General features: G+C 45.8%; 1 protein-coding gene across 7 annotated transcripts in view; it reads left to right on the plus strand.

Annotated features, from left to right (window-relative positions):
- Positions 1-622: 622 nt before the first annotated feature.
- SFXN1 (sideroflexin 1) overlaps positions 623-18,786 on the plus strand; it is a 50,521-nt gene continuing 32,357 nt past the window's right edge. For 2 of the 7 annotated variants that reach the window (XM_009450143.5, XM_016954229.4), the window contains exons 1-2: positions 629-829; positions 14,303-14,475. In XM_009450143.5, the coding sequence (XP_009448418.3) occupies positions 14,312-14,475 (164 nt within the window). In that variant the 5' untranslated portion in view covers positions 629-829; positions 14,303-14,311. Of the gene's footprint in view, positions 858-1,805; positions 1,871-14,302; positions 14,476-18,786 lie in introns of those variants that run through there. The other 5 variants (XM_024356802.3, XM_063811673.1, XM_001156606.6 and 2 more) reach the window with 4 other exon arrangements.

Below are 18,786 nucleotides of genomic sequence, written 5' to 3' on the forward strand. Positions count from 1 at the left end.
CATGTACATTTTGCAGTCCGCTTGTGCAGTTATAACACACACTCCACCAAGCACACTAGTGTTGTCGAATTTTTTTTTTTTATTGTCATAGGTCATTTGGGAGAGAATTTACATCTTTAAAAATGGAATCTTCCTATGCAATTTATGATGTAATTCACCATTTATTAGATTTCATTTGCCCTTTAAATATGCCCAGGTTACCCACCTGGTCCAAAATACCATGATTCCTCTCCTGGATAACCACAGCATCTGGCTGAACAGCCTCTCTGCCTCCACATCCCCTCCCACGCAGTCTGTTCTCCATAAAGAAGACAGAGTGCGCCGTTGTTGTTGTTGTTGTTTAAGACATAAATCAGGTCGTGGCACTGAAGTCCTAAAATCGCCTTGTAGCGCCAGTCTTGCCAAGCTCCACACTTTAATTGGGTAAATGCGTGAACGGATGCTGGCTACGCCAAGGCCCTGGGAATAAAGAAATGATAAAGAAGCAGTCCCTTAAGGGAAACCCAAATGGAACATAGTGGCCCCAGCCCGCGCAGAGCCCCACACCACCGTGAGGATGGGCTTGGAGTTCCTCTTGGACCCGGGGCGCGGTCGCTAAGCCAGAAGCGGAGTCGCGGGCGCGGGGCGGGGCCTGGACCCGGGCCTGGACCCGGAGGGCGCGTCCCCGGGCCTCGCAGCTCCCGGCCCCGGACGCGCGCTCACAGGCGCGCGCGAGGACGCGCTCCGGGGACGCGCGAGGACGCCGTGGCGGGAGAAGCGTTTCCGGTGGCGGCGGAGGCTGCACTGAGCGGGACCTGCGAGCAGCGCGGGCGGCAGCCCGGGGGAAGCGGTGAGTCGCGGGCGGCAGGCCCAGCCAGGTGGGTGGGAAACGCGCAGGGGGCCCGGCGGAGGCGCGCAGGCTTGGGCAGGCTCGGGCCGTGCACCCGCGGGCCGGCTGCGGGGAGACCCCGGGCTCGGAGGTCGGAAGCCCCTTTGCGGGCCGGGGATGCCTCGGGCCGGGGGGGTCCCTGCACCTGGGGATCCCTGGCATCCTGCGGCCGGACAACACCACGCTTCCAGCATCCCGAGGCCCAGCATCCCGTGGGCCTCGTCCCCGGTGGGAAGGGCCCTCCGCCGCGTCCCCGCGCGCCTGGCCGCGCTGTCTTCGGCGCCTGCGTGGCGAACTCGCTCCGGGGACACCAAGATGGCTGCCTCGGGCGCAGCGGCAGCCGGGTGGCCCAGTGCCTGGCCCAGCGCTCCGCGCTCTCGGCTTTGCCTCCTGGTGCTGGGGGTCGGAGGGGAGACCACCTGGTTCCTGCCCTGGAACTCGCAATCCAGTAGGGAGGTGATGTGCAAGGAAGTAGATTCTTGGAGTCGTAGTTGGTCCTACAGGGACCTTGCATTTTCACGCTTTTCTCCTGAACTTTCACATCTGTCACAGGTCTCTAACCTGCCCAGAATGACAATAAACAGTCTACTAAGTGCGTGCCAGGTGACTTAGGTCCATATACTTTTACACTCTTCCGGCCCTGCGAGGTACTGGGTGTTGGCTCTATAATCCACATGAGAAAACTGGGGCTCTGAGAGGTTGAGTGCCCAAGGTCACACAGCTGGCCATCCATAGTCCAAGGCCATCTGAGTCTCAGTCGTAAATGCTGCGTTCTCAAAGACGCTTTTCCTTGGCTATGCTGTCTAAAATTGCACCCCCCATCCCCACACACACCCTTTGTAACACAAACTCTGGGTTTTTTCTCTTTAGTGTCTTTTGTCACTAGTTGAAATTAAAGGTGTTTACATGTTTTCTTCTCCTCATGTGAACAGGGCCTATTTTGTGTTGCTCAGCCTATCTATCCCCTGCGCATAACAATTGCCTGCACCAAGAAGGCCCTCAGTGAGTATTTGTTGACTGCCTGAACGAAAAAGCCTAGCTCTGCTTCACTCCAGAGCTTGGGCACTTAGCTGCTCCGTAGGCAACTCTTTTCTGCGCCCCCATAGCTTTTTCCTTGTACATTTCTGACAGTCCTAGTCCCTCTTCTGCGTTGACTTCTAGATTTTGACTTGGATGCTTCTGGATTCTCCCTTCTTTGTCCATCCCCCTTTTACTGATCTGCTTCAATGTTCTAGGCATTGTTATAGGTGCCCAGGGAGGATGCAGGTAAATGAGGAGGCTTTGCAGCTCCTACAGCTTCAGACTTGATATAAAAGATGAGAGGGAACTGTTTGGGAGGATGAATGGGGTGGCTACCAAGAAGTTCTGGGACCTCAAGCAGATCCTTTCTCTCCTCAGCACTGAGCAGGTGTCTCTTTCAAAAATACAGTGTTTGGGCCGGGCGCGGTGGCTCACGCCTGTAAACCCAGCACTTTGGGAGGCTGAGTCGGGCGGATCACGAGGTCAGGAGATCAAGACCATCCTGGCTAAGCCGGTGAAACCCCGTCTCTACTAAAAATACAAAAAATTAGCTGGGCGTGGTTGCGGGCGCCTGTAGTCCCAGCTACTCGGGAGGCTGAGGCAGGAGAATGGCGTGAACCCGGGAGGCGGAGCTTGCAGTGAGCCGAGATCGCGCCACTGCACTCCAGCCTGGGCGACAGAGCAAGACTCCGTCTTAAAAAGAAAAAAAAAAAATACAGTGTTTGGCAGGGAGGAGCTATCAGCTCCCATCTCAGCTCAGTACGTATTCAGAGGTTAGATTGAGGCTTTCAGGCCACATGGATGTTCAGAAAAGGGGTGATATCTGTGGTTACAGTTGTCAGAGAGGACCCTATATGGCAAAGGGTGTCATAATTCAGGATCAGTGAAGTGTTTAGCATGTTCTTAATTTTCTGTAAAAGTTCTATGAAATCCCATGGGGATGGATACAGAAAGGCACCAACTGGCAGGGAATATCCCTTCCTGCTCCTCACTTCCTGCAGAGAAAGCTGAGAGGACAGCCTGGACAGCAAAGGTGATAAGAGCAGACCCGTCATCAAACGTTGTTGTTCTGGAAGACTTACGTTGAAGTCAGGCATCTGTATCCTGTTGCGTAGCAGTGGTGAGCTGCATTCAGTTAGAGTAGAGCCATGAGTGTGACCAATTTTTCCTTTGTGGTTAAAGGTAAGAAATCAAAAGTAGTGAATCCATTTTTTAAAAGGGGGGGAACAAAGGGCTGTTGTCCAGAAAGTGAAAAGTCATTAAATTAGACCATGTATCAAACCTGCACTTAATTACACAAAGTTCAAAGTTACTAAGTTTTTCTTTAGCAGCTGTTAATTTGTAAAATAGTTTTATAGACTTTGGTATATGGCATCTCTGAGTTGATTCTTATACATGGATGGTAAAACTTCATCCAAATATGTCTAAAATACTAGTTTAGTGTTGTTCATTTTTTGCAGGCTGATATCACCATCTCAAATAGAAATCAGAAGATTTTTTTTTTTAACTGTAATAACATCACCCATCCTAAGATACTGCTTAAGAAATCCATGCCCATAGTTGATCTTGAGGACTGGAATATGAGCAATGGTTGTAATGTTACATCCGTGTTTTTGTTTTTTGTTGTTGTTTGTTTGGTTTTTGAGATGGAGTCTCGCTCTGTCACCCAGGCTGGAGTGTGGTGGCGCGATCTCAGCTCGCTGCAACCTCTGCCTCCCGGGTTCAAGTGATTCTCCTGCCTCAGCCTCCCAAGTAGCTGGGACTACAGGTGCGTGCCATGATGCGCCTGTTGTATTTTTAGTAGAGACGGGATTTCACCACGTTAGCCAGGATGGTCTCGATCTCCTGACCTCATGATCCGCCCACCTCAGCCTCCCAAAGTGCTGGGATTACAGGTGTGAGCCACCGCGCCTGGCACATGGGTGTTTTAAAGTTAATAGAATAGTGGGATCTGCATGGGAGGGGAGAACATGGCAGTGGGAAAGAATCAAAGGCAGGAGGCCTTGATTCTCCATGTCTTCCTGATGCTAGGCAGGCCCAACGTCTCCATGCAGAACTATCCTGGAACAGGGAAGCATATGCAACACAAATCCATTGCTGAGTGGAAATAGAATGAATCTAATGCTTTGCACAGAATTCAACTCTCTGATCTATAATTCCATCTCCTGTGTGGCCATGCCCATAAAAAAGGGATACTATATGCAGATGACCAGCCCAACAGAAATCAGGGAATTTGGTTTTTAGGCTCCTTGAGTTAGTGTGATTGTCCTTGGCAGACACATGTTCTCTGGCCTCCAAAGGGTCAGAATTGAGTTTCAAAGTCAGACAGAACTGTGAAGGCTGTGTCATCTTGGGCATGGTACTAAATTTCTCCGAGCGGCTCTATAAAACAGGGGAAAATATCTTGGAGGGCTGTCATAAGGATTTAGCAATCTGACAATGCATGGAAAGCCTAGTGTCTGGGTGCTCCGTCATGTCCCCTGGACAGTGGACAGCAGTGACTGACCGGCTGTCTCACACCTGCCTGGCCCTAGCTAAACAAACTAGGCAATCAGACCCTTTCATAACTCTTTCAAAATACGGTAGTTTTAACCAACAGCTTTCCAGCTTAATAACGCAGTTATCATTGTTAATCTTTAGCCAAGATTAAAGGTCTTTGTACTAATTCCTCATAAAGCACATTCCCTGCTAACTTGTTTTCTACAAAATTTTGGAAAATTCTTTTTTTCTCCAGCAGTTAAGCATTTTCTTAGCATGCGGCTAAAATTTTGAAATAAAATTTACCTTGGAGATAAATTCTTTTTCTTACATGTTTCTGATGATCTTCAGGAAGCTCAGGAGCCATTCCTGGCACCAGGAGCTGCATTTATGCACAGGACTGTGGCCAGTGAGGACAGGAACTTCCACTCGTGGAAAACCAGCTTGTTAATAATGATCCCACTTTTGTTTGGCACCTTAATACAGATTAATAAAGGCCTCTTATACTCTTCAGTTTGCTGATCCTACCAACTCTATGAGCCAACTCTTACCTGTGTTTTATAGATGACAGAATTGAGGCTCAGAGGTGTAAAGTAATTCACCCAGTCACATGTCTAGAAAGGAAATGATAGAATCAGGACTGAAATCTAGATTATATTTGCTTAAATCCGGTTCTCATTCCATAGGTTATCAGGGTAGATGCTCGGGAAATTACACCACAGGGTGGGGGGCCTCCATCAGCAGAAACCAGCCAGAAAAAAACAGCTGTGTGTTCGGTCTTTCCAAACCCAGGACCAAGCCAGTGTTGAGTACATAAGAGGCCTTCAGTGGATATGGAAGGCATAAGTTAATTTTGTTGGTGAATGAATAAATAAAAAGACTTTGAGAAATCTATTGGGATGAGGCTCCATGAAACTATATTTACTCAAAACCTTAGTTAAAAGATTGAATTTAAACAGTTTTTAATTTCTCTATGAAATTATTTCCGTCTCTTTTTAGGGGTAAAATAATTTTTCAACATATATCATCTCTAAAATAATCTGTTCACTTAAATGCAGTATAATGTCATAATTATTAACAGTTCCAGGTAGCCGACATCATTGTGAGAATGTCTTTATGTGATAAAACCTCAAAGTCATTTTTCTTCTTAGCATAAGTGGCATCAGCCAACCACAGAATTTTTTTAAGTCCCACTTTTTTCTCATACCCCACCAAAATTTCTTAATACCGTTAAAATCCAAAAATTTCTTTAAAATCATTCATGAAAAAGATTCTTAGAATTAACACCTCAGTTGGCTGAGCACCAGGAAGCCACATTACAGCTATTGCAATACACGGAGACCGTCTGTCACCAATCATTTTCTTCTAGCGTGTCTGTTCTAGCCCCTTTCTCTTCCCTCTACACCCCATTGCACCATTTCTTCAGCTCATGAAAACTGAGCTTGCTGGACATGAGAAACCTGCCAGTGTGCCGCTGTGTAAACCATAACATTTTGCTGCTGCCTTTCTGCAGTCCTGAAGCCAGCTAATAACTGCTCAGTAAGCGCCTCTTCCACAGCTTCCCTAGGTCCCTCTGTGTCTCTGGTGGACTGGGGCCTGCTCCCCTGTCTCCTAGCCTCTCTGAGTGCCTGAAGGCACCACCCCAGCACTTCTGCATAACTCTCAAAGCCTCAGGTGAACAGGGCAAGGAGAGCACCCTCCCCACTGACTGTCTCCTCACTCTCCCTGTCATCTTTCACTTGCTTCAGGTGCCGTGAAGCTGATGAACCCACACACTCTGGAACACATTCTTTGGCGTCCCGTGCAGTGTGTCCCTCTGAGGGACATTCTTCATGATCCTTGCCGCATCTGCAGTGGGAATGCAAACATCTTGTTCTCCAAAACTTTCTTTTGAAGTGTCTGTGGTTTCATGATTATTCACACTGTTCCCAGTGTCAGCACAAGGCTGTGCAGCATGACTTCCTCCAGCGCAGTCTGCAGAAATCCGGAGTCGAGAAGCCTCTGTCCTAGCACTGTCCCTATCCTAGGTCATGAAAGATTGTGATTGATGTCCAAGACACCTCTGTAACGAGATGTTTGATCTTTACCCAGTTTCAACCTTCCAGACAAGCCCAGGGGCCATAATTTGCCAGATGGATGGCTGCATAAGCCAGACCATGGAAAAACAAAGGCCATTCCTGCACAATCACCCCCACCCCATGACCTCGTTCCCTCCCCACGATGGTGCCCGCAGCAGTCCCGCCCCACAACCCGGCCCTGCTGACCCGTCAGTACCAGGTGTGCGGGGCACATGCCCTCAGCGCATCTCTGCCTTGCCCGGAGCCAGCAGGTGCACGCCAGAATGCTGTGGACCAACCAAGTGGCCCGGCCAGCCCTGACCCCTGCGGGTGGAAAAGGGTGCACCCTGGGGATGCCCACATAGCGGCCAAGGACTTAGGGATACCAGCATCTCGCTCTCTGAATAGACTCTAGACACAAAATGGAGCCAGCCCAGGGCGCGTCTCGGCGCACCCTCCTCAGCCCAGGCCCCGTGCGTAAGGAGCGCTCTGTGTCAGCGCGCTTGCTAGACCCCATTGATTTTTAGAGACGGGTTTTACTATGTTGCCCAGTGTGGTCTCCAACCTCCTAGGTTCAAGCAGTCCTTCCACCTCAGTCTCCCAAGTAGCCGGGATTACAGGCGCGCACCACCACGCTCAGTGCTGTTGACTTTAATGTGAATAGGAAATAAGTTTTGATGTTTGTTTGTTTTTTAAGTGGGGCTCCTGTTTTTTAAAAATGGATCAATTTACCTGGAGTGCAGGCTGCTCCTGAGCTTGAAGGTGGAAGTCAGTTCATGCGTGAAAGAAGTCTTGCCTAATTGAAACATGGCATCACGGTTAATAATTAAAATGTTATCTGATTTGAGATCAGCTGTTTTTGTGAGAATGCTAATGTGGCATTCCTGATTAGTCTGTATGTTTGTTTGTTTGATTTTTAATTCTGGGTGCAGAGGAACACAGATTATCAAATCCAGTTGGTATTTCTTATGCCACTATAGTACAACTTGAAATCCCTTTTAAGTAGAGGAAACAGTGTTGTATTCATTTCCTATTGCTGTTGTAACAAATTACTACATATTTGAGTAGCTTAAAACAACACAGATATATTATCTTAGAGTTCTGGAGGTCAGAAGTCTAGAACAAGTGGGCCTTCTGGAGGCTCTAGGGCAGAGCCCCTTTCCCTGCCCTTTCCAGCTGCTAGGGGCTGCAGCTCACAGCCCAGCATCACTCCAACCTCTGCTTGTTCCCACATCTGTTTCTCTGGCTCTGCCTCTTCTGCCTCCTTCCATCTCTTATAGGGAGCCTTGTGATGACATTGGGCCAACCAAATATTCCAGGATCATGCCCGCATCTCTCAAGATCCTTAACTTAATCATATCAGCAAAGTCCCTGCACCATGTGAGGTAACATATTCACAGTAGTAGGTGCTCAATAAATAGATACTAAAGATAGCAGCATTTTTTATTAGACCTTCTCACAGCTTCTGGGGATTAGAATGAGACATCTGTGGCGGCCATTGTTCTCCCCATCATGGGTAACATGCAGTGGGCGCTTCCAGTGCCAGGATTTCTGTGGGTTTAACTGGAGTGTGCAGATAAGTAGTTGGCGTCAAGAACTCCTGCTTCTTCCCTTGCTGGAAAGATGGGGTGGCTTTGAATGACATCCCAGAATCTGATTCTTCCGTCTGCGGAATGTGCATAGGATGTCTGAATCACACTATTGTCGTGAGAAATGAGGTAGAATATTCTCTGATGTGGCAAGCTTAGGCCAGCATCTAGCCCAATTCCTTGTATATAATGGAAATTCTTAAGATGTTAGGGTTCCCCTCTCCCTCTCTCTCCTTTTTCCTCGCCTACTAAGGAAGACATCTTTTGTGAGGCCTCCACAGCATTCTTGATCACTTGTACTTAGAGTAACCTTAAGGTTATTGTAGTATAGAACTTCATAGTGTAAAGGTCAAGTTTTTCTTTAAAGGAAAAAAGGGGGGGGGCCTCCAAGATATCATTTCTCTGCAGACATTAATTGGTGTCATACTTCAAGAAAAATGGCTAGAGAAGAGTGGTGAGTGGAAAGCTGGCCAGTGCCCTGGAGGCTGCTCCTGCTTTGAGTTCTCCCGGACTTGTTTCTGCTGCCAGCATCTGCCATGCAACCTGGGCAACTTATTTCCCCTCTGGACCTCAGCTTCCGCGTAATAAGCGCATTGGATAAATCATTTTTCAGACTATCCAGCTCTTATACGTGATAATACTTATATTTTATAGAGTAACCATATTTTTGGCTGGGTGCAGGGAATCACACCTGTAATCCCAGCATTTTGGAGGCCAGGGTGGGCAGATCACTTGAGCCCGGGAGTTCGAGACCAGCCTGGGCAATAGAGTGAAACCCTGTCTCTACAACCAGTACAAAAATTTAAGAAAACAGAAACTAGCTGGACATGGTGGCAGACGCCTATAGTCCTAGCTGCTCGGGAGGCTGAGGTGGGAGGATCACCTGAGCCCAGGACGTCAAGGCTGCAGTGAGCTATGATTGCACCACTGCACTCCAGCCTGGGTGACAGAGTGAGACCCTGTCTCAAAATAAATAAATAAATAATAAAGTAACCAATTCTAAAATGAGACCGTGATGGCGGCAGCTTGCCCTAACGGTTGCCTTATATTTAACAAATTAGGGATAGTTTGTTATTAGGAACTAGAATTCTATAAAAGCTACATATTAATTTTTGTTTTCATTATTTATGTTAAGCATGAAGGAAAAATAGTGATAGTGAGAATTATAGTTAAAAGGGAAGAGAGATTCCTTGGTATTCAATTTTCTGAGAAAAACCCATATCAGATCTTCACCGGGGAACATCACAGATCACCTAGGCCCGAGGGCAGGCACAGGAGGGTAGAGAAGGGTGCAGGGAAGGAAATGGCTCACGGCCTCATGTACAGCCACAGCCTGGTGTCCGTCCAGCATGAAGTCCACACCCAGAGCCATGCTGAATCCCACGCCCAGCCTTATGCTGGACCTCCTGGATCAGAACCTCTAGAAGGAGGATAGTATTTGTCTTTGTAAGAAGCTCTCCAGGTGATTTTGATGTGTTCCATTGGTGCAGAACCATCAGTCTGCACCAGCAGCTTTGCAGGAATAAACGGTTTCCCAAGGAGGGGAGGTTTAACGTGTTGTTCCTCTTGCTACCACCATCATTGCTGTTAAATCCACCTCCTCCCGCTTCACTATCCAGAAATGGAAGTGACCGGCTACCAAGGTGTCTTCCTTTTGGCCAGTTGGGCTACCAATAGATTTACCTCTCATCTTTCAGGATGCCACTCTCTCCTGGTTTTGCACCCACCAGTCACTCCCCAGCCCACTTTGCTGTGCCTTCAGTCCTTTCTGACCTCTTCACACCACAGTCCTTGAATCTCTTTATTTACCTTCACTTCCCTGGTGATCTCATCACATCGCATGACTTTAAATATAATCTCTGTCTGACAACTCCCACGGATAATCTCCAGATTACACTTCTCCCCTGAACTTAGACCTACTTACTCTGCTGCCCGCTGGACATCTCCACTTGCTGCCTCCTGTTAAGTGCCTCACACTTAACTCTGTGCAAATCTGAGCTTCCTGTCTTCTCCCTCGGCCCTCTCCTCCTCCAGTTTTTCCAACTAAATACCTTAGGAACCATGCTTTTTCTTTCTCTCACATCCCACATCTAAGATGTCAAGAAATCCTGCTGGCACCATTGAAGAAATACCCAGAATTCCAGTACCTCTTGCCACCTGCACTGCCCCCCAGCTCTGTCTGGATCTCTGCAGTAACCTTGCCACTGTTCCTCCTGTGTCCACTCTTATCTCCCCACTGTCTGTTCTCCACACAGCAGCCAGAGAGATCCTTTTAAATTGTGCGTCCATTCATTTCGGTCCTCTCATCAGAACCTTCCAGTGACTCCCATTTGTTGCAGAGTGAAATGCAAAGGCCTTACAGTGGCTCCATAACCCACATCATCTGACTCCAACCTGAGCCCATTACATCTCTTACCTCCTCATCTCCCATCTCCCACTTCCTCACTCCGCCCCAGCTCATGCCTTCTTGCTATTCTTTGAAGACACCAGATGCATTTCTTTTCTTTTTTTGAGACGGAGTTTCGCTCTTGTTGCCCAGCCTGGAGTGCAATGGCACGATCTCGGCTCACCGCCATCTCTGCCTCCCAGGTTCAAGCAACTCTCCTGCCTCAGCCTCCCGAGTAGCTGGGATTACATGCATGCACCACCACGCCTGACTAATTTTGTATTTTTAGTAGAGACAGGGTTTCTCCATGTTGAGGCTGGTCTCGAACTCCTGACCTCAGGTGATCCGCCCGCCTCGGCCTCCCAAAGTGCTGGGATTACAGGTGTGAGCCACCATGCCCGGCCGACACCAGATGCATTTCTGCCTTCAGGTCTTGGCAATGCCTTTTCCCTCTGCCTGGAATGCTCTTCCCCCAGATATCCCCATGATTCAACTCTTCACTTTCCTCTGATCTTGCTGCAGTATTACTTTCTCAATGAGACGTGCCTTGACTACACTGGACATGGTGGCAGATGCCTGTAGTCCTAGCTACTCGGGAGGCTGAGGTGGGAGGATCACCTGAGCCCAGGACATCAAGGCCCTGCTCATGATCCTTCTTATCCTGTTCTGGGGTATTTTTGTTTGTTTGTTGTTTGTTTGTTTTCCCCAACCATTTACTGCCTTCTAATATAATGAATAGTTTACTTATCTTTTGTGTTTTTTGTTTGTTGCCTGTTTTCCTTTCACTCTGCCATCCCAGTGTCAGCACCAATAGGGCAGGAATTTTTGTCTTCTTTGTTCACCGATGCGGCCCAAGAGTCTGTCATGTAGTAAGTAGGTGCTCAATAAATAGATATTAAAGATAGCAGCCTTTTTTTAGACCTTTTAGAAAAAAACAAAGCTAACAGATTTTTTTTCTCCTAAGTATTTAGTCTGTTATGCATTTAGACTATGGTCTACTTGAAGGTAGGAATTATATCTTATTGGCTCATTCAGAAATGGGAGGAAATTAGGCCAGATTATCTGTCTTATTCTGTTGTATGATTACGTATGATTACGTGTGACTTCTAAGGATAGAAACAAATGCTGAGTAATACACGTAATTGTAACTTCAAAATGTGGCTCATGGACAGGAGCCAGTGTGTGAACCCACCTGCTTGAATTCCCCTGCACGCCCTGCAGGTAGCTAATATGCCTCAGCAGAGCCCAAGCCTCTGTAGACGAGTCTGAAGAGTGCTGCTTTTCAGGATAGGAACTGGACTCTGCTTTTTGTAATACACTTGATATATTCTAATTCAAAATTTAGTCATGTCTCCATACAATGACATGTATTTCTTGTGTCCCCATGATGGTGGCAGCAAGAAGGAAGACACTGCAAAACACATTCAACTCCCCTCTTTGGGGAACTGTTTATTCCTGCGAAGCTGCTAGTGCAGATCGATGGTTCTGATCCAGTGGAACACATCAAAATCATCTGGAGAGCTTTTTAAAAAGACAAATATTATCCTCCTTCTAGAGACTCTGATCCAGGAGGTCCAGCACAAGGCTGGGCATGGGATTCAGCCTGCACTCTGGGTGTGGACCTCATGCTGATGGGCACCAAGCTATGGCTGTACATGAGACCATGAGCCATTTCCTTCCCCGCACCCTTCTCTACCCTCCTGTGCCTGCCCTCAGGCCCAGGTGGACTGTGATGTTCCCCGGTGGAGATCTGATAGAGATTTTTCTCAGAAAATTGAATACAAAGTAATCTCTCTTCCCTTTTAACTGTAATTCTCACTATCACTACCACATCCCTGTTTCCTTGGAAACTACAAAGTTAAGATGGACTTGCAATGTTGTGTCCAAAAGTTTCCTAATCTGAAACTCTGCACCTGGGCTGGAAATCCAGGCCAGCTTTCTATGTCAAGAGTGGGATGTTTCACTCTTCACGTTATGATTTCAGGTAGCAAAGTTTCTGACCCTCTGTGATGACAGAGAACAAGATTTCTCAGTGAGATAAGAAACAGTGGTCACAAAAAAAGAGAACTGTTAGGACACCGTATAGCTGCATTCTGACCTTGGGGAAATAGGCTTCCCGTTAGCTTTGTAGCTGGGCTTCTCTGTGTTTGTTACCCCAGCCTGCTCTAGGAATAGCAGGCCTGATTTTTACCTTCTCACTAGATTCCTCACATCTGCAGACCTAACATGCTCAGTTTTGATCCTGTGGTCCATGATATGTGTTCATTGGAGATTTTGAGAAAGTATACAAGAATGCCCAGCATTCACATCCGACATCTTAATGTACCTCCGAACCTGTAAAGCACTAAGAAAGTAACTTAAGGAAAAGTGACCTGAAAGGAGAATTAAAATTAAAACTGGTATTAGAAATGTAGGGAAGGGAAACAGGTATAAGTAAGCCATGGTTTGAAGCCTTTATAGTGCTTAAAATCCTTTGGCCTGCTAATATCATGCAAAGAGAGCTAGTCTGAGGAAATCACTAGCTGTAAGGACAAAGATGCATAGACAGGGATAAGCATTATATGTCATGGTGAAAAACCAAAAACCATTTAAACATTAAAGGTGTAGTTATATATCCAAAATGAACAGCGGCCACAAGGATGCTCATGAAATAAGTGCAAAAAAATCAAGATCTTAAAATATATAGTATGCTATCAACTAATTTTTTAAATTGTATAATAACATGTATAGAAAATGTCTATAAGGAAATGTACCAAAACAGTAACGATGATTTCAGAGTGCCTGGATTATGGGAGATTTTGTTTCTTTATTCTTTATTTTCTATAATAAGCTTGTATTTTTCGGAATACCACAGTAAGCATCTATTACAACAATACAGGGCAGTTCTAAAATAAACATGTATTACTCAGAGAAAGAAATTAATTACTTTTGGGAAAAAAGTAATAGCTCTTTAGCCAGAAAATAAAAATTGTATGAGGATAATTACATGCTGCAGAGTTACTCCTATTCATGGGACTGTGCAACTGTGTTTTTCCCGCTATGTTCCTGGTAGCTGGAAGAACATAATTTTTAATTTTTGATTGGTGGTTTATGTGCTAAACAAGGCTGAATGAATCTGCATCTTTTTTAGTTGTGTAATTTTTAGCATTTAAACCTTTTTTTAATCATTAGTCATTTCTCCTAGTAGGAATAACAACTTTAGTAGGCGTTTGACGTTGGTTGTTTCACTCAGAAAAATGGGTTCAAACTTCAGACCTTGTTACTGTTTTTATTTATTTTTAAACCTTTTTTTTTTTTTTTTAGAGGCATGGTCTTGCTTTGTCACCCAGGCTGGAGTGCAGCGGCATGATGATAGCTCACTACAGCTCCAACTCTTGGGCTCAAGCGATCCCCACACCCCACTGCCACCTCAGCCTCCTGAGTAGCTGCAACTATAGGCATGCACCACCATGCCCGGATAAGTTTTTAAAATTTTTTGTAGAGATGGGGTCTTGCCGTGTTGTCCAGGCTGGTCTCAAACGCCTGGGCTCAAGGGATCTTCCCTCCTCGACCTCCCAAAGTGCTGGGAACATAGGTGTGAGCTGCCGCACCCATCCTAAAACTTTTCGTACCTTTATTTTCTCCAGAGTAATTCTAGGTATCCAACAAGTAAATATTAAAATACTATGTACTTATAAAGAGAAATATGTAGGAAACTATTGAAATTTAGTTAAGATCAATTGAGATTTATAGACAAACTTAGCTTTGAATTTAGATGGCCTTTTTGTCATTTATAGCAAAATTATCTTTATAAATAGGAAGAGTATGTAAATCTTTACTCGAAAATTTAAGGTGACTGTAAAGTTTCTAAATACATAGTGACATTGTAAGCCTTACACGAACTTGCCTTTTTGACTCTTTGCAGTCCGGGACCATGTCTGGAGAACTACCACCAAACATTAACATCAAGGAACCTCGATGGGATCAAAGCACTTTCATTGGACGAGCCAATCATTTCTTCACTGTAACTGACCCCAGGAACATTCTGTTAACCAACGAACAACTCGAGAGTGCGAGAAAAATAGTACATGATTACAGGTAACATTAATTATTGTTTTTTGGTTTAATGTATAAATAGATCATCATGTTAGGCTGCTATCTTTAAACCTTCACTTTGTGATTTTACAACTTTTTTTTTTGCAATGGAATTCTTTTGACCAAAAAAAAAAAAGGAAGAAAAGAGTAAAAAGACCTGTTATATCCCCCATTGCTCGCCCTTAACACAGATATCTAGGGTTCATATTAACCTGACAATGGGAGTCATCCCTCTTAGTTGTAGATACCAATCCCTTTCTCCTGGCAGCTTGCCTTCTGTTCTCCGATAGCACCACCACCTCCACTACGACATCCACAACCCCTCCGTGCATTTTTCTGTCTCTGAACAGAAACAGCATTATGCAAAAACAAATTGCCAAGAATCAGGGGTAGGTTGGTTCCTTCTGAGTTACAGGCCCAGTAAGTAAAATCCTGTAGGTAGGAGCTCAGATGGGAAGGGTGCTGGTGGCAGTGCCTACAGGGAATGCAGATGTGGGATGCACGCCATCAGTTGAGAGAACCATGTGGGAGGGAGAAGATGCTACCGGTGTAGAGATATTCCAAGGCAGCAGTTGGCCACTTTTTCTGTGAAAGATCATATAGGAACTATTTCAGCCTTTGTGGATCTCTGTCACATATTATTCTTAAGTTTTTATTTGTGTTTTTTTGTTTTTTTAACAATCCTTTTTTTTTTTTTTTTTTTTTTTTTTTTTTGAGACGGAGTCTCGCTCTGTCGCCCAGGCTGGAGTGCAGTGGCGCGATCTCGGCTCACTGCAAGCTCCGCCTCCCGGGTTCACGCCATTCTCCTGCCTCAGCCTCCCGAGTAGCTGGGACTACAGGCGCCCGCCACCACGCCCGGCTAATTTTTTGTATTTTTAGTAGAGACGGGGTTTCACCGTGTTAGCCAGGATGGTCTCGATCTCCTGACCTCGTGATCCGCCCGCCTCGGCCTCCCAAAGTGCTGGGATTACAGGCGTGAGCCACCACGCCCGGCCAACAATCCTTTAAAAAAATGTAAAAACCGCTGGGCGCAGTGGCTCACACCTGTAATCCCAGCCCTTTGGGAGGCTGAGGCGGGTGGATCACGAGGTCAGGAGATCGAGACCATCCTGGCTAACACGGTGAAACCCCGTCTCTACTAAAAATACAAAAAATTAGCCAGGCATGGTGGCGGGCGCCTGTAGTCCCAGCTACTCGGGAGGCTGAGGCAGGAGAATGGCATGAAGCCGGGAGGCAGAGCTGGCAGTGAGCCAGGATCGTGCTACTCGCCACTGCACTCCAGCCTGGGTGACAGAGCGAAACTCCATCTTAAAAAAAAAAAAAGATGTAAAAACCACTCTTACCTGGCAGGGCACACAGGCCACGAACAGTAGTTTGCTGACTCCTGCACTGGGGGAAAGTCAATCCAAAGCTGGGGATTGGATTGCTAGAAGCTTTGTGCCTAAACGTGCCCAGAAGTGACACATCAGAAGCAGGTCCTTAACCATCATCTAGGTAGAGAGAACCGACGACAGTCAATAAACACTGAGTCTGGCCAAGTTCTGCCATGTGCCAATGTGCGTAAAGAGGGAATACACAAACAGCAGATATGCGAACAGCAGAACATCCTGGAACCTTACGAGAAAATAGTGAAGACAGGCAAAAGCCGTAGAAAGCAGAGAGATTGAGATGAAAAGACAACTACATGGTTGAAAAGAAGATGGCATAAGGAAGATTGCCAAGAACGTACAAATGTAATTGAAATTGAAATGTTTACTGGAGGCGGTGGTAAAGGACCAACATCAGAAATCACACGTAAGAACAAGTAGAATTACCAATGGAGAGAATGAACCTGAGAAGCTTGCCGGGGTGAAGAACAGAGGTCAGCAAACTTTTTCCGTAAAGGGCCAGACGACAAGTATTTTAGGCTTTACAGGCCATGCGTTCTTTGTCACATATTCTTGTTTGTTTTTACAACCCTCTAAAACCATAAAAGCTATTCTGAACTCACAGACATAGAGAAACAGGCCAGGCCGTGGACTGGTGTTTGCCAATCCCTGATAAAGATGGAAAAGAAGGGTACGAAAAAGACTCTGTAAGAGGAAAAGAGAATGGAGACTGAAGATAAAATTAATTGGTGCTCCTAAAAGAGAAACTAGAAAAATGCAAATAAGCAATATTAAATATATTTCATAGCAACAGAAAGTAAAATGGAATTTTCCTCAGGTGAGGAAAACCATTTCTCTAATTAAAGAGACCTGCCCTATTTCAAGCAGACACACCCACACATGGCAATTTTTTTCCTTTTATTTTTTCTATAAACTTTTAAAACTTCCAGAAGCATCCATGAACAGGAAAACAACGAAAAGCTATTAAAAAGGAACATGTCAGAAAGGGCTCAATCTTTTCATCTCTACGCTGAATGCCTGAAGATAGTAAGCGACGTGTGCCAAGTTCTCAGGGGAGAGTTGTCATTTGGGAATTTCACAATAGATCGTCTTTATTTGCGACAGCAACAGAAAATATGCAAGTGCAGCCGGGCACAGTGATTCATGCCTATAATCCCAGCACTTTGGGAGGCCAAGGTGGGTGGATCGCCTGAGGTCAGGAGCTCGAGACCAGCCTGGCCGACATGGTAAAACCCCGTCTCTACAAAAACAAGTACAAAAAATTAGCTGGGCGTGGTGGTGCATGTCTGTAATTCCAGCTACTCGGGTGGCAGAGACAGGAGAACCGCTTGAACCCGGGAGGCAGAGGTTGCAGTGAGCCGAGATCATGCCACTGCACTCCAGCCTGGGCAACAAGCACGAAACTCCACCTAAAAAAAAAAAAAGAAAAAATATGTAAAATATGCAAGTGCATCAAACATATACTCTTCATAAACCCTTCTTGGGTGGTCAAAAGATAATACCAAATAGAGTTAAAAAAATAAGCCATAATATAAGGCGATTCCTCAGACAGTTAAACATGAATCACCGTGTGACCCAGCAGTTCCACTTCTGGGAATATACCTGAAAGAAATGAAAGCAAGAACTCGAACAGATCCTTGTACACTCATGTACATAGCAGCATTATTCACAGTAGCCAAAAGTTGGAAGCAACCCAGGTGTCCCTCAGCAGATGAGTGGATGAACAAATGTGCTCCCGCCATACAGTGGAATCCCATACAATGAAATAGCATTCAGCCTTCAAAAGGAAGGAGATTCTGATGCATGCTACAACATGGTTGATCATGAAGACATTATGTTGAGTAAAATAAGCTAGTCACAAAAGGACAAATATTGTGTGATTTCATTTATATGAGGTACCTAGAGTAGTCAAATTCAGAGACAGAAAGTAGAGGGGAAGTTGCCAGGGGTTGGGGGAAGAGGGAATGGGGAGTTAGTGTTTAATGGGGACAAAGTTGTAGTTGGGGAAGATGAAAATGTTCTAGACGTGGATAGTGGTGATGACCACACAATAATGTGAATGTACTTAATGCCACAGAATTGTATACTTAAAAATGGTTAAAATGGCTGGGGGTGGTGGCACATGCCTGTAATCCCAGCACTTTGGGAGGCCAAGGTGGGAGGATCACTTGAGGTCAGGAGTTTGAGACCAGCCTGACCAACATGGTGAAACCCAGTCTCTTCTAAAAATACAAAAATTAGCCGAGTATGGTGATGCACGCCTATAATCCCAGCTACTCAGGAGGCTGAGACAGGAGAATCACTAGAACCCGGGAGGCGGAGGTTGCAGTGAGTTGAGATCACACCACTGCACTCCAGCCTGGGCAACAGAGCAAGACTTCATCTCAAAAAAAAAAGGGGTTAAAATGGTCAATTTTATGTTATGAATCTTTTACTACAATAAAAAAAGAAAAATATAAAAAAGTCATATAGACAAGTGATGAATGTTGAAACACATAGAAATAGTTGTATCTCTAGTATGAAATACTGTATAGAATAAAAGAAATTAAAAGTGGCTTTTTTTTTTTTTTTTTTTGAGACGGAGTTTCGCTCTTGTTGCCCAGGCTGGAGTGTAGTGGCGCAATCTCGGCTCACGGCAACCTCCGCCTCCCAGGTTCAAGCGATTCTTTTGCCTCAGCCTCCCGAGTAGCTGGGATTACAGGCACGCACCACCACACCTGGCTAATTTTGTATTTTTAGTAGAGATGGACTTTCTCCATGTTGGTCAGGCTGGTCTCAAACTCCTGACCTCAAGTGATCCGCCCTCCTCAGCCTCCCAAAGTGGTGGGGTTACAGGCGTGAGCCACCACTCCCGGCCTTAAAAGTGTTTTATAAAAAATTGTAATAGATAGCCAGGCATGGTGACGCGCACCTATAATCCCAGCTC

The sequence above is a fragment of the Pan troglodytes genome, chromosome 4, assembly GCF_028858775.2.
Source record: "Pan troglodytes isolate AG18354 chromosome 4, NHGRI_mPanTro3-v2.0_pri, whole genome shotgun sequence".
In the NCBI taxonomy this organism is placed as follows: domain Eukaryota; kingdom Metazoa; phylum Chordata; class Mammalia; order Primates; family Hominidae; genus Pan; species Pan troglodytes.